Below are 17,150 nucleotides of genomic sequence, written 5' to 3' on the forward strand. Positions count from 1 at the left end.
TAATATGTCATTAGACTATCTGCCATCTAGGGGAGAGGATGGGGGAAGGAGGGGAAAAATTGGAACAGAAGGTTTTGCAAGGGTCAATGTTGAAAAATTACCCATACATATGTTTTATGAATAAAAAGCTATAATAAAAAAGAAAAACATCTAAAGATGAAAACTCTCAGGAATATGATAGCCAAATTCTGGAACTCCCAGGTCAAGGAGAAAATATTGCAAACATCCAGGGAAAAAAAAACCTAACAATTCAAGTAGAGTAAAGCCACACTCAGGAGAACACAAGATTTAGCAGCTTCTACATTAAAGGATTGGAGAGATTGGAATATGGTATTCTGGAGGTCAAAGAGCTAGGATTACAAACAAGAGTTAACTATCCAGGAAAACTGAGTATAATCCTTCAGGGAAAAAAATGGATCTTTAATGAAATCAAGGACTTTCAAGCATTGTCAGAGCTGAACAGAAAATTTAACTTTCAAATACAAGGCTCTAGAGAAATATAAAAATGTAAACAATAAAGAGAAATCATAAAGGACTTAATGAGATTGGAATATGTATTCTCACATGAGAAGATGCTATTTGTAAGTCTTAAGAGATGAATGAGAAGGAATGATATCTAAAAATGTGAAATTAAGGGATGAGAAAGAGAAAGAGAGGTAGAGTAGGTAAATGATCACAGGAAGAGCCAAGAAAAATATTTTACAGAGGAAGGAAAGAGGGAAGAGATAAGGGAATATGAGTAAACTTTACTCTCATTAGAACTGCCTCAAAGAGGAAGTAACATATACATGCAATATGGGTATAAAAATTTATCTTACCCTACAAGTAAGTAGGAGAAGGGGAATAAGAGATGGGGAGATGATAGGAAGGAGGGCATATTGGAGGAGAGGTAGTTAGAAGCAAAACACTTTTGAGGAGGGACTAGGTAAAAGGAAAGAGAGAGTGGGATAATGGGAGGAAATACAGTTAACAAGAGTAATACTGAAAAAAAATTCAAACAAATTCCTCTGATAAAGGCTTCATTTCTCAAACATACAGATAACTGAATAAAAATTATAAGAGGCATTTCCTAATTGGTAAATGGTCAAAAGATATGTGCAGTTTTCAGATGAAGTAATCGTAGTTATATGAAAAAATATTCCAACTCATTACTGATTGGAGAAATTAAAATTAAAACAATTCTGAAGTACTACAACATATCTACTGGATTGACTAACAGGACAGAAAAGGATACTGACAAATATTAAAGGGGACATGGGAAAAATGAGACATTGATGCATTGTTGATAGAATAGTGAATTGATTCAACCTTTCTGTAGAGCAATTTGAAACTATGCCCGAAGTGGGCTATAAAACCATGCATTCCTTTTGATCTAGCTAATAGTAAGTTTTTATCCCAAAAGAGATAAAATACAAAAAAAGGAAAAGGACATATATGTATAAAAATATTTATAGCAGCTCTTTCTGTGAGATAAAAAATTGGAAATTGAGGGATGCCCATCAATTAGATAATGGTTGAATAAATTGTAAGTACATGACTATGATGGAATACTATTGTGCTATAAGAAATGATAAGCAGAATGTTCTCAGAAGAATGTGAAAATACTTCCAAGACCCGATACAAAGTGAAATGTATTATGTACAAAGTAGCAATATTCTAAGATAATCAGCTCTGAATGACTTATTTTCAGCAATACAATGATCCAAGACAAGTCTGAGAGACTTATGATGAAAAATGCTATCTATCCCCAGAGAAAGGATTGGTGATGGTGTCTGAATAAATATTAAAGCATATTTATTTAACTTTACTTTTCTTGAGATGTTTTTTGGTCTATATTTTCTTTCACAACATGACTATTATAGAAAAGTTTTGTATAACTATACATATATAACCTATATTGAATTGTTTGCATTCTCAATGAGGAAGAGAAGGAAGGCAAAGTATCAAAGTATCAAAGTTAAAAAAAAAACCTAGGACAAAGTAAAATACTAAATTAAAAATAATATAAATAATAAAAGATCAAGAAAGCAGAGTAGATTGAATATAAATTATGAAAGATATGGAAAACCACAGAGAGGAGCTTAGACTGAATATGAAGCTTTCCAAGTTTTTTTTAATAACTATATAATAAAAGTAATACTGAAGGAAGATTAGTCTGGCAACAGTACATAGAACATACTGGAGATTATATTTAGGGAATCCAACTAGAAGACCATTGTCGAAACTCAGGTATGATATTATTAGGACCTAGAGTAGTATGATAATAATGGAAATTGAGAATGAAAGCCAACTATATGAACCATTTTACAGGAAAATTCTACAGGACAAGATGACTTATTTGATATGGAGTATAAAGAAGCATATCAAAAATGGCTTCAAGAAAAGGAAAAATATGGAATAAAATTATCTTTAAGCATACTAAGAATGCTTTTTAAAAATATATATATGTCTAAAAATGTTTAGTAGAATTGCTTCTTACCTTGTGGTACTTGAGCAATCCGAGACAGGACAGTAACAAGTAGATTTTCTGCATTTATCAAAAGAACATGACCCTCTTCACAACTCACATAGAGTTCATTTGTTGAGTTCCAGCAGTGTGTAGTAGGATGGACCAAGGGATGCAAATCATCTTTAGGCTTAAATAAAACATTTTTTAAAATTTTATTAAAGACATCAAATATATTAGAGGTTTGCAAACAAATCCATATCTAAGAATTTTTGCATATAGAAAAGTAGTTAAGGAACCAAGGTGGAAACTTCAGCTGGTTCATGGTTGCTAAGAAAAATAATCACATAATACCAGGATTTCATGAGCTTTCTATGCTGATGAAGAACTGACCACTATATGAGAAAGAAGGAAGAGGAAGCTTCAGAATATAGAGAGGTAACCACTTGAAGAAATGACCACATTATCACAAGTATTATCTAGGGTGGGATTAGGCAGAAAGACATTTACTGAGAGTAAAGCTACTTGGACTAAGGAAATAAGCATATCCATAAAAAGTCAGTGTCTTCTAAATTTCAGTGCTTTGAGAGAAAGCTCTTGTCACTCTACCCCAGTTATGTTTGTTTACAATTACATTTTAAAATTCATTAGATTTTTAACCCTTCAATTTTTTTATTTGGCCTATCCTAAATCTTAATCATTTCTAATTTTCCTGTCACTGAATGTCATTATGCAAAGAGAAAATAAGTATTTCCTTATGAAACTATTCAAGGATTCCTTGTTTGCTTACTCTTTTCAGTTCAAATATATCTTCAAACTATGAAAATTCTCAGGCTGTAGTCATTCCTTTTGAGAAAATTATTTATTTTTATCTTGTTTCATATGTTTTCATAGTCATTTGCCCTAAGTGTTGTTGAGAGAAAATCCTAAATTCTTTACTGAATATATATGTTATGTTACATATGTTATGGTAAATTCAGAGAATAGTTCAAATTATGCTAATGACTTCTTCTACCTAATAATGTTGCCCTACATGATTTTGATCCCCCCAAAAACTGTCAAAGGTGCATGTACAGATTATGTGTTCATGCACTTAGAAAAATATTTATTTATGTGGGAATAGCAACAATATATTTTAGAGCCAAGAATTACAATTGATTATTAAAAGCTCTAGAGCATATGAAAGAAGAATTCTTTTCTTTGTCAACAACAAATATTGGGCAATAATAACATGAAAAAGTAGACCATACATTAGCTTATAAATTAGGATGTGTGAATTACGTTCCTGATTCTCCCACCTCTCATCCTAAATATCTTAATCTGTAAAATGAGGTTGGAGCTAATTATCTCTAAGGTATTTGGCTTTAAAATTATATGACTCAAATTTTGATTATATCAAATTAAAAAGCTTTTGTACAAACAAAACTAATGCAGACAAGATAAGAAAAGAAGCAATACACTGGGAAAACATTTTTACAGTCAAAGGTTCTGACAAAGGTCTCATTTCCAAAATATATAGAGAATTGATTCAAATTTATAAGAAATCAAGCCATTTTCCAATTGAAGAATGGTCAAAGGATATGAACAGACAACTTTCAGATAAAGAAATTAAAACTATTTGTGACCACATGAAAAGATGCTCCAAATCATTATTGATCAGAAAAATGTAAATTAAAACAACTCTGAGATACCACTACATACCTCTCAGATTGACAGAACGACAGGAAAAGATAATGCTGAAGTTGGAGGGGATGTGGGAAAACTGGGACACTGATACACTGTTGGTGGAATTGTGAATGCGTCCAGTCATTCTGGAGAGCAATTTGGAACTATGCTCAAAAAATTATCAAACTGCATACCCTTTGATCCAGCAGTGTTACTACTGGGCTTATATCCCAAAGAGCTCTTAAAGCAGGGAAAGGGACCTGTATGTGCAAAAATGTTTGTGGCAGCCCTTTTTCTAGTGGCTAGAAACTGAAAAATGAATGGATGCCCATCAATTGGAGAATGGCTGAAAAAACTGTGGTATATTAATATTATGGAATGTTATTGTTCTGTAAGAAATGACCAGCAGGATGATTTCAGAAAGGCCTAGAGAGACTTACATGAACTGATGCTGAGGGAAACAAGCAGGACCAGGAGATCATTATATATTTCAACAACAATACTATATGATGATCAATTCTGATGGATGTGGCTCTTTTCAACAATGAGATGAATTAAATCAGTTCCATTTGTTCAATAATGAAGAGAACCAGCTACACCCAGTGAAAGAACTCTGGGAAATGAGTGTGAACCACAACATAACAGTTCCACTCCCTTTGTTTTTGTCCACGTGCATTTTTTATTTCCTTCCCAGGTTAATTTTACCTTATTTCTAAGTCCGATTTTTCTTGTACAGCAAAATAACTGTATGGATATGTATACATATATTGTATTTAACATATTTTACATGTATTGGTCTACCTGCCATCTAGGGAAGAGGATGGGGAGAAGGAGAGGAAAAGTTGGAACTGAAGGTTTTGCAAGGATCAATGCTGAAAAATTATCCATGCATATATCTTGTAAATAAAAAGCTATAATAACAAAGAATTTAAAAAGCACACACACACACACACAAATAAAAATAAAAAGGAACATTTCCTTTCTAAAATTTGTCAGGTAAAACATCATTTTAAATGGACTTTGCATGGAAAATGCTTTGTTAACCTTAAAGCACTATAGAAATATTAGCTCTCATTTTCACTTTCTAAAAATAATCACGCATAACACATTAACAAAAATGATGTCCCTAAACTGATCATTCTGTTTCATTTAACAAAATAAAGTTATCTTTTCCTAAAAACAAAATAAAATAAAATTATATGAATCTATATTTATCTTTTAGATATAAAACTAAGAATGCTATTTGGGCTTTCATGTGATAGTATGATAGTTGTTGGATGAGGAATTTCTTTTGGAGTGCTTCTTCAGTGTAAGCTGGTTCTTTCCCTTAAAAGATACTAAAACTGTACTTGAGACTTAATTGCCAGATCTTAGTCTTCTGAATATAACACTATTGTCCCTCACTGACTAGCAGATGACCAGCAGGGCACCAGAGAAGCTATAATAAACTGAATTTATTTAAGGTACTGGATGAATATAGTTATTAAATATCCTTCTTTTATAATACTGCAAGATCTCACTTGGGACTCACTTCATCATTACACTTTGCCCTTCTGATAGGAAGGTAGAGCCATGAAGGGGAGCTTTTAAGAGGAGAGCTCAGCTCAGTCATTTCATTTTGCATCAGGCTGCACTACTCTAAGCACTTGTCTCACTTTTCCACTATGCCTCAAGTACCTCCCAACTTTTATGTATTTGTCTTCCTCCACTGAATTGTAAGGTCTTTAAGGGCAAGGACTTTTTTTTTCTCCCATATTTGTATGCCTTAGCTTTTAGCAGCGTGCCAAATACACAGAAGTCACTTAATATATTTTACTAATTACAGACTATTCCCCTATTGTGGCTAGGTTAAATCTCTTTTTGTTAGTTGTCAGATCTTCTATGAATGTTTTATTCTGTTCTAATATCAAACCTAAACTACCAGGAGATTGGACAAAATCATATTTTTTATAATACCATTTTAGAATTCCGCTAATAACAAATTAACTTAATTTTGACATTGATGCTATATCCTAATGGGCCAAAATGTTTTATAAAATATTGAAAAGAAACAGGATTTTTAATTTTAAAAATGGCTGAATTAGAGGTTCAAAAACACATTCCTTATATTCCTCTTAAAAAATGAGAAATGGAAATATCAAGAAAAGAAAAACAACTTTAAAAACATGCAAGAGCATTAAAAACCAACCAAAATAGGAAATGAAAAAAAGTGCTAAACAACTTTTTAACAATCTCAATAACTCTGTCATAATTTAAACAATTAAAATATCAAAAGCAATGAAGAAAGGAAAACAACACAATTATTCTCAGAAACATCCTCAAATCGATAGACAAATGACACATTTGACAAAATTATGAAAGAATTATCATTGGTAAGAAAAAATTTAAAATTAATAAAAATAATAAGACCTCATAAGTAGAAAAATTCATTGAAAGAGATTAAGTGATATAATTAACATGCTAAAAAAAAGATGAAGAAGTAATTTTTAAATGACCAATAGAAAACATAAAAGACACAAAAGAATCAGTCAAGAACAGACATTGCTACAGGGCAAAACATGTTTGCATACAACACTTTTCAACAGGAAAAAACAAACTTATAATATCACTAAAATATGTAAAAAACTTGAAAACATACTATGCAAAAGATAAACCTAAATAAGAGGTCCAAAGGTAGCAACCAGGATTACTAACATAGCAGAAATTTTTGGAAATTTTATAAAAACAAAATAATCCAAAGAACTTGTTCTAGAAATTCCAGAATAACATTAAAGGATTAAAACTTCACAATTACTAAAAACAAGTGAAAACATAGAAATAAAAAGAATCATCAGAATTGTATAAGAAATAGTTCACAATTCCACATTCATATATAATCATAATTCAGAATAAATGAAGACTTGAAAAGTTCAACTACTACATTATTACTATATACTCTACTATACTATTACAATAGTAATCATTGTAAATGAACTAAAACTCTGAAATAAAAAGAAGTACAAAGTGGAATTTTTTAAAGAACTCAGTAAAAAGTAGTTTAAAGGAAACATTTCACAAAGGAAGGTATAAAGAGACTAAAAAGTAAATTTACCACACTACCACCAAATAAGGAAAAGCCATAGTATCACTGAAAATGTCAAGCAAAACCAACTTCAAACCAGAAGAGATATAAACAAGAACATTATGTAATGCTAAAAGGAATAAAAGTATATAAATTTTAAATATGCATGTATCTAATAAATTATCAGTAAAAGTTAAAAAGAAAAAGGTCAGACTTTCCAAAGATGAAATAGACAAAGGATAAAGAGATAATGGGAGATTTTAAAACCTATCATAATATATTTTTAAAAATAATAAAGAAGTTATGGAACCAAAATGGAGAATAAAATAGGTCCAATAAAAAGATGGAGGAAAATCAATGGAAAAATAAAGAATAGATACTATTTTTCAACATATATGGATCCTATATAAAAGTCAATCATGTTAGTCACATAACATTAAATAGGTAAATTTAGAAAACCAGAAACTGTGCATTCCAGATCTACATTCTAGATCTTAATGTAATAAAATTAATAGTAAATGATAATATAACCCCGCATATTTTAAAATCAGCCTGAGTCAGGAATTCAGGTTAAGGGAAAATCTTCAATCTTTATTTTCAGTAAAGGTGAAGAAGCATTGGAGGTAAAGGGGGATTGGAGGTAAAGGGGAATTCGCGATAGCAATATGTGCAGCTGAGTCAAGAAGCCAGCCAGACCAGAAGCCACCAGACCAGAAGCCCAGCCAGCAGTCTCTCTCTGCCTCTCTTCCTGCCCCTCTGCCTCCATCCACCAAAATCATCATTTTCTATACAACACATCAGGACTTGCACAGAGAGTGGGCAGGGGCCATTCTTTCTCCAAGCATATATATTAATAGAGTATGGTCCAGGACCTCAATGCATCAATTCAAGCCTCAGCCCATTACATAACCCTTCAAAAATGTAGGTCTACATAGAGCCTAAAAAATGACAAGTAATGACTGGGTCAAAGCAAAAATTAAAAAATAAGCAAAAGTCAAAATATACAAGATGTAGTCAAACTAATGCTCTATACTGATAGTAGTAAATGTGTAGCTGAATATTAATGTCCACAAGAAAGACACCTGAAACAGCAAGAAAGAAATATATTAACAAATATAAAAAGAAAAATAATTAAGGGAAGAATTAGAAAAGAGACTGATAGAATTGGAGTTAAGTAAACAAAATGAAATGACAGATCAGATCTGTTTTTAAAATTAATATCACTGATGAGTAATTAACAAGACTAATACAAGACAAATTCAAATTAATATAATTAAAATGAGAAAGCATGAATTTACAAGTCCAAAATACTGTTTTAATGATTAAAGATTATTATTTATACAAACTGAAGAAGCACTTTGCAATAGCTCTAATTATTATGAAGTTTTTTCTTACATACCTCTGCTTCATCAATTCTGTAACTTCTGCTTCCCCCTCTGCTTCTGGACCCAAGAAGAACAAATCTAAACCCAGTTGTACATGATAATTCTTCATTTTACATGAAGACAGTTAGGATGCCCTTCAAGAAAGTCTTTTCTTAAACATTCCTAGTTGTTTCTCTACTAATCCTCCTATGATATGTTCTCAAGGAATTTCACCATCCTGGTCACCATCCTGTATATGTTCTCTAATTTATCAATTTCCTCCTTAAAATGTGACACCCAAATAGGAACACAATGTTTCATAATCTGACCAGAGCCCAGTAGTATAAAGCTATCACTCCCTTTTCCCGAATACTATTGATTCCAGGATTTATTCTTTAACCAATCAATTCTTTAGGATTTAGTCACTTAGTCTCCAAGTAATTTTTAATCCTTTCTTCAAGGTCCTTTTATTGAATGCAGTTTTTGTTGCTGTGGACATTAAAAGAAATGTTTAATATTTCTGTTTTTCTGCATTCATTTGTGAGAGTTTTATGCCCTTATATATGGTTAATTTTTTAAAGTACCTATATATGATTGAGAATTACATATATAATATTACATTATTATATATGGACATATATATATACACATATGTATTATAGATATATTCTTTTGTATTCTCATTTAACATTCACCAGAGGTCTATCATCTTTTATTTTTTGAAATTCTATTCAGATCCTTAATGTCTTTTTTGTTTTGTCTTTTTGTTAAATTAGTCTAATTCTGAAAGGAATACATTGAGATCCCCCTTGATTATAGTTTTACTGTCTATTTCTCACTGAAATTCAATTAGTTTTTTCTTTATATATTTATCTAGCATGACATTTGGTATATATATGCTATGCACTGATATTAGTTCATTCTCTATGAAGCCTGTAAATATATATTACATAGAAGCACAATTATATACAATATATACATATAATTGCAAACATATCAGTATAATTAATGATCAGAGATAAGTTTCCCAGTTTGTTTTTATTGCGCCTATTTTTGCTGTTGGTTTTCTGGGTTAACAATAAATAATTGCTATATAATGCATAATAATAAAAATAATATGGATAATAAATTTTAACTATAGTCCAATATTAACTCTGAATCCTTAATTTTCAATATATTTCTGACAAATAACATATTTGATTCTGCTTTCTAACCCATTCTGCTCTGCTGTTCTATTTTGTGGGAGTTCTTATAAGAAAAGAGTTTCTCTTTTATTATTCTGTGCTAAATTCTCAGTGTGGATATTCTATTAAAGAATCTCCTTAGTACTTCTTTCCTAGGAACAGCCTAGTACCTTGGACCTTTTCTGATCTATTTGATCTTCAAATTTTGTCCTCTTCGTTTTCTTGTCCTGTGTACCTTTATTTCCCTCAAGGCTTTACCAGATGAGCAATATAATAAAATAATTCTAGTTAGTAAGTCTTTTTTTAAGGAGAAAGAAGAAAAGAATGTAGTTATCTTAAGGTTAAGATCATATTTATTATAACTACATTGTAATTACAGAAGTGAATTATTCTTTCAAGAAGTGAAAAATTTGTCCAATATTATATATGGATTATACATAAATGAAGTTTCTTGGATTCATTTTTCCAGAAAATTTGAAAGTGGAAAGGTACCTCATCAACCATCAAGGCCAACCCATTCACAAAAAGAATTTCTACCACAAAAAACTTGAGAAATGAGTACTTCTCTGCTTGAATCTGCTTCAGTCTGTCTACTTGAAAATCTCCAAGGAGGGAGGTCCTTCTGATCTTAAATCATAGCTATATTGCCATATCCCAAATTATTTTTTAAACTTTGTTTACTTGTTTTTTGATATTCAAAGCATTTTTGCATCTATCAGTTAATATGAGTCTCACAATAATCCTATGAGTTACCTAGTGCAGAATTATTATGACTATTTGATAGAATGATCTGGTAAAAATAATAGTTGGTCAGAAATATGTGTTTGTGTGTGTGTATATATATATATATATGCATATATAAAAGTTCTATAAAGACAGAAATCATATCTTATTTCTCTCTCCTCCTAGCACACTATTCTTTATATTTTATATATGCTTTACAAATATTTGTTGAATTAAATTGCATGTAAAGAGTTATATTTAAATGCTAATAGTAATTTTCCATGCTTTAGTAATGTCCTGTGATTGACCATATCCTTATACCCAACTTCTAAGACAAACACAATTCTGCCAAGCCAAAAAACAATATATCATGGGCTAAATAATCATGAATATAGTTGCAATTACCTTGAATGTTTCTGCTTCTATACCAACTAGCCCAGCAATGGAAGAAAGCAGTAACTCAGGTCCATAGATAGTATCTTTAACCTCTGTGTAAGTGAACATTCCATCTGGTTCACAAATATATGTTCCATCTTCTGCAGGTAGGTTGACTGACCTAAAGAAACAGAAAGAACCATTACATTAAGCAAAAATATCATTAATGGAAAACAATCACATATTGGCTATTTTTTTATTCAAAAAAACAATAAAATACATCTTTTTGTGTAGTTTCTATGTAAATTATAAAAGAATCTATAAATAAGTTATGAATTAGAGAATTTTGAAGACTATAAGAGAAGTAATAGAAACAGCCTTTTATTAAATTGACTAGTCTATCTACTGATATACTGACAAAGCTGATAGAGACTTAAATTTTTATCAGAATATACAGTTTCAAATTTGCAATTCAGAAATGACCAACAAAGTTTATTTCTAAACTGCTTAGCTTAGAACTTCTCAACAATTACTTCAGCTTTTCTCAAGATTCTGAAACAGCATTTGCAAAACAAAACAAAACAAAACAATGCTTCAAGGGGGGGGGGGGATATCCATCAATTAGGCTGAACAAGTTATGGATCCATTACATTAATGTAATGGAATACCACTATTCTGTGAGAAATTATAAAGACAATGCTTTCAGAAAAACCTCAGAAGACTTGTACAATCTAAGGCAGAGTGAAGTGAGAACCAAGAAAACAATTTATACAATAACAATAATAGAATCTGTATATGTCTAAAAAAAAATGAGAGATGATGGAAGTCTATGACTGTTTTAACATTTCATTCAAAAATTAAAAATGTCTTGGGGATAAAATCTCTCTCTCTTAAATGCTATGAAATCCTAGACTTGTTTTCCTTGAAATTGATGTTTTCATGAGAGAATGCTAATCCACTCAAAGTTTTTGAAAGCAGAATTCAATTAAGTCTTTTCCTTCTTGGTCTTCTTTATTCCTTTCTATAAGTAAGCCACTGACTGGTGAAACAACAATGTATGTGCTTTATGATTTTCTGTATGGATAGCCCTAAAGATCTCTACCAGTTGCAAATTATATTTGTTTTATCACCAATCACACTGTGCTGAATGCTAACCCTGAATCCAATACAATTTGATAAACATTTATTATGTGTCAGGCATTGTACTAAGCCCTGGGGGTAAAATTAATTTTTCTAAAAAGACAATCGTGGGTAGAGTCAAAATAGCAAAAAGAAGCCAGGAAGTTGCCTGAAGTTCCCCCAGTTTCCCTCAGATACAATGTTAAATGTTAAAATAAGCCTCTGAACAGATTCTGGAGCAACAGAATCCACAAAAAGACAAAATGAAACAATTTTTTGGCTTAATATAACTTTTTTTCCCTGAGGCTAATTGAGGTTAAGTGATCTTGCCCAGGGTCACACAGCTAGGAAGTAATAAGTATCTGAGGGCAGATTTGAACTCAGGTCCTCCTGACTTGAGGACCAGCACTACCTCCACTGTACCATCTAGCTGCCCCTAGCATATTATAACTTAAAAGGACTTCAGGAAAGGTCTGTGTCACTTGATAAAGAGGAATACAAAATTGTGTCTGGGCAAGTCAGTGGAAGGCTTTTAGCCATAGCACAAATCAGTGACCAAAGCCTCATAGTCCTGGCTCAGCAGGCTAATGGCATAACTAACCTCCAGGTCCCAGCACAAATAACAGCTGGCATAATAGATATGAGAACAGAAGAAGCCAGGCAACCCCAGTGTAGTGGGCAAGTCATCAATATTTGAGGTCCCAGCATAGACAGTCAGGGACCAAACCCATGGCTCCCCAGCAAAAGAATATTGGGCCAGTCCTCCCTGTAATTCAGCTTTAAAAATTGAGCCAAAAAAAAGAACCTTGAGCATAGAAAGCTGCTATGGTGACAGGAAAGATCAAAACAAACTCAGAAGAGGATCACAATGTCAAAATGCCTACACCTGAAACCTCAAAGGGGAATATGAATCGGTATTAAGATCCAAAAGTCTACTTGGAAGATCTCAAAAAGGATTTTAAAAATCAAATAAAAGCAAGTAAAAGAGGTAGACAAAAAATTGGGGAAATAAATGAGAATTATGCAGGAAAATTATGGAGAAAAAAAGATTCAACAGTTTGGAAAACAAAGCACAAAAATTGACTGAAGAAAACAACTCCATAAAAAATAGAATTGATCAAAATGGGGAGAAAACCCCAGAAGAAAGCAACTTCTTTAAAAGTAGAATTGGTGAAATGGCAAAGGAAATACAAAAAGCTCTTAAGAAAATAATTCCTTAAAAACTAGAATCGGGCAAGTGGAAATTAATGACTCTATGAGACATTAAGAAGCAATCAAACAAAATCAAAATAATGAAAAAAATGAAAGAAAAATTTTAAAAATACCTCATTGGAAAAACAACTGATGTGGAAAATAGATGCAGGAGAGATAAATTTAAAATTACTGGAATACTTGAAAATCATGATTTTAAAAAAAAGCCCGAATAGTATTTTTCAACAAATTTTCAAGGAAAATTGCCTTGATATTTTAGAATCAGAGGGCAAAATAGTCACTGAAAGAATCTACGTCCTGAAAGACTTCCCAAAATGAAAACTTCAAATAGTTAAATTCCAGAATTATCAGGTTAAAGAGACAATACTGCAAGCAGCCAGGAAGAAACAACTCAAATACCATGTATCCACATTCAAGATAAGATTTAGCAGCTTCTTTATTAAAGAATTAGAGGGCTTGGAATGCAAAGGAATTTGGATTAAAACCAAGAATCAACTACCCACTAAAGTGAGCATAATCCTTCAGGAGAAAAGATGGATAGGCAATGAAATAAAGAACTTAAAAACTTTGCTGATGCAAAAACCAGAGCTAAACCGAAAATTTGATTTTCAAGAGAAATATAAAAATGCCACCAAGAAAAAAAAAAAGAACAAGTTATTCAATAAGATTAAGGTATTTACATCTCTACATGGAAAGATGATACTTTTAAACTATTGAGAACTATATCTCTGTTAAGGCAGTTAGAAAAGAGTATACACTGTCTAGTAGATGTAGGTATAAGTCAAAAATTAAGGGTGAAAAAAGATTATATTGGGAGAAGAGTAAAGGAGAAAGAAGAACAGAATAAATTACATCATATGAAGAAGTATAAAAACCCTACTACAGTAGGGGGGAAATGGGAGGGGTGTAAACCTTATTCTCAATGGATTTGGCTCAAAGATGAAATAACAAACAGCTGGGTATAGAAATTTATCTTTTACTATAAGAAAATGAGGGGAGGGGAAGGAAAAGAAAAGGAAAAGTGGATTCTGATAAAAGGCAGGGCAGCTTACAGGAAGACTAATTAGCAGCAAAACACTGGTGAGGAGGGAAAAGAGTGAAAGGAAAGAGAAAAGTAAAACAGGAGGAAAATGGAATTTAGGGAAATATAGTTAATAATCATTTAATAATCATATCTGTAAATGTGAATAGGATGAACCCTCCAAAAAACAGATGCAGATAGAGTAAAAACCAAAATCCTGCCATATGTTGTTTACAAGAAACCCATTTTTAGCAGAGATATATATACATAATAAAAGGCTGGAGCAGAATATAATATGCTTCAGCTGAAGTAAAAAATCAGGGGTAACAATCCTGATCACAGACAAGGCAAAAGCAAAAACAGATCTAAGTAATAGAGTCTAGAAAAGAAACTATGTCTTGATAAAAAGTACCATAGACAATGAAGTAATAATAATGTTAAACATATTCACTAAGAAGTATAGTATGAAAATTCTTAGGAGAAGTTAAGTGAATTATAGGAAGAAATAGTAAAACTATAGCATTGAGGAACCTCAACCTTCCCCTCTTAGAACTAGATAAAGCTAACCAGATAATAAGCAAGAAAGAAGTTAAAGAGGTGAACAGAATTTTAGAGAAAAAATAGGTATGATATACCTCGAGAAAATTGGAATGGAGATAGGGAGGAATATACTTTTTTTTTTTCTCAGCTGTGTGTCACCTACATGAAAAGTGACTACATATTAAGACATAAAACCCTCACAATGAAATGCACAAAGGCAGAAATCATGATGCAATAAAAATTACATGTGATAAAAGGACATGTAAAGGTAGACTAAAAATTAATTGGAAACTAAATAATTTAATTCTAAAGAATGAGTGAATCAAACAACAAATCACAAACATAATCAATAATTTCATCAAAGATAAGAGAATAATGAGATAACATATCAAAACTTATGGGATGCAGCCAAAGAAGTTCTTAGGAGAAATTTTATATCTTTAAATGTTTACATGAATAAAATAGAGAAAAAGGAGATCAATGAATTGGGCATGCAACAAAGAATAATAGAAAAAGGACAAATTAAAAATCCCCAATTAAATACCAAATTAGAAATTCTGAAAATCAAAGGAAAGATTAATAAAATTGAAAGTGAGAAAACTATTGAACTAATAAAGAGTTGGTTTTATAGGAAAAAACCAACAAAATAAGTAAATCTTTGGTTAATTTGGTTTAAAAAGAATGAAGAAAAAACAAATTATCAGTATCAAAAGTGAAAAAGAATGAATTCACCATCAATGAAGAGGAAATTAAAATAATATTTAGGAGATTTTCTGCCTAACTGTATGCCAATAAATCTGACGATCTAAGTGAAATGGATGAACATTTAAAAAAATATAAATAGCTCAGATTAACATAAGAGGAAATAAAATACTTAACCGTATTTTAGATAAAGGAATTTAAACACACTATTAGTGAACTCCCTAAGAAAATATCTCCAGGAGAAGATGGATTTACTAAGTGAATTCTACCAAACATTTAAAGAGCAAAGAATTCCAATATTATACAAAACTGTTTGGAATAATAGGTGGAGTTCTCCCAGATTCCTTTTATGGCACAAATATGGTGCTGATACCTAAACCAGGAAGAGCCAAAACAGAGAAAGAAAACAATATATTAATTTCCCTAATGAATACTGATGTAAAAATTTTTAATATAGATGCTGAAAAAGCTTTTGCCAAAATAGAGCATCCATTCCTATTATAAACACTAGAGAGGATAGGAGTTTTTCTTAAAATGATAAACAGTATCTGAAACCACCATCAAGCATTACATATAATGGGAATAAGCTAGAAGCATACCCAATAAGTTCAAGGATGAAACAAGGATTTCTATTATGACCATTATTATTCAATATTGTGCAAGAAATGTTAGCTTTAATAATAAATAAAAAAAATTGGAGAAATTAGAATCGGCAATGAGGAAACAAAATTATCACTTTTTTAGACAATATGATAAGATACTTAGAGACTCCTAGAGGATCAATGAAAAAACTACTTAATATAATTAAAAATGTTAGCAAAGTTGCAGGATATAAAATAAACCTACATAAACCATCAGCATTTCTATATATTACCAACAAAACCCAACAACAAGAGATAGATAAATTCCATTTAAAATAATTGTAGAAAATATAAAATATTTGGGATTCTATTTGCCAAGACAAATCTAGGAACTATATGAATATGATTAAAAAACACTTTTCACACAAATAAATAATTGGAAACATATCAAGTGCTCATGGGTAAGCCAAGCTAATATAACAAAAATGACAATTCTACCTAAATTAATTTACTTACTCAGTGCCATCCCAAACAAACTACCAAAAATTATTTTACAGAACTAGAAAAAATAACAAGTCATCTGAAGAAACAAAAGATTAAGAATATAAAGAGAATTAATGGAAAAAAATGTAAAGGAAGGTAACCTAGAAGGTAAGCTGATCTAAAACTAGTATCGTAAAGCAGCAATCATCAAAACTATTTCATGCTAGTTAAGAAATACAGTGATGAATTAGTGGAACAAATTAGGTATCCAAGACACAGAAGTAAGTGACTATAATAATATACCATCTGATAAGCCAAAATACTACAGATTTTATCACAAGAACTCACTATCTAGCAAAAACTGCTGGGAAAACTGGAAAATTAATATACATCTCACACTCTATGTCAAGATAAGGTATATGTTTTAGACATAAAGAGTAATACCATAAATAAATGAAGAATAGTTAATTGTAACATCTTTGGAGAAAAGAAGAATTTGTGACAAAATAAAGAACATTATGAAAAGCAAAATAGATAATTTTGAGTACATAAAATTAAAAAGTTTTTGTACAAACAAAATCAATGCAATAAAGATTAGAAAATAAAAAGCTGGGAAATAATTTTTACAACCAGTATTTCTGATAAAGGTCTCATTTCTTAAATATAGAGAACTG

General features: G+C 31.1%; 1 protein-coding gene across 3 annotated transcripts in view; it reads right to left on the reverse strand.

Moving 5' to 3' along the window:
• LOC100918759 (cilia- and flagella-associated protein 43-like) overlaps window positions 1–17,150 on the reverse strand; it is a 201,538-nt gene that overhangs the window by 173,301 nt on the left and 11,087 nt on the right. For all 3 annotated transcript variants that reach the window (XM_031955797.1, XM_031955799.1, XM_031955798.1), the window contains exons 5-6: window positions 10,849–10,999; window positions 2,480–2,636 (exon numbers count right to left, since the gene is read on the reverse strand). In XM_031955797.1, the coding sequence (XP_031811657.1) occupies window positions 2,480–2,636; window positions 10,849–10,999 (308 nt within the window). The remainder of the gene's footprint in view (window positions 1–2,479; window positions 2,637–10,848; window positions 11,000–17,150) is intronic.

Source organism: Sarcophilus harrisii, chromosome 2 (genome assembly GCF_902635505.1).
Source record: "Sarcophilus harrisii chromosome 2, mSarHar1.11, whole genome shotgun sequence".
In the NCBI taxonomy this organism is placed as follows: domain Eukaryota; kingdom Metazoa; phylum Chordata; class Mammalia; order Dasyuromorphia; family Dasyuridae; genus Sarcophilus; species Sarcophilus harrisii.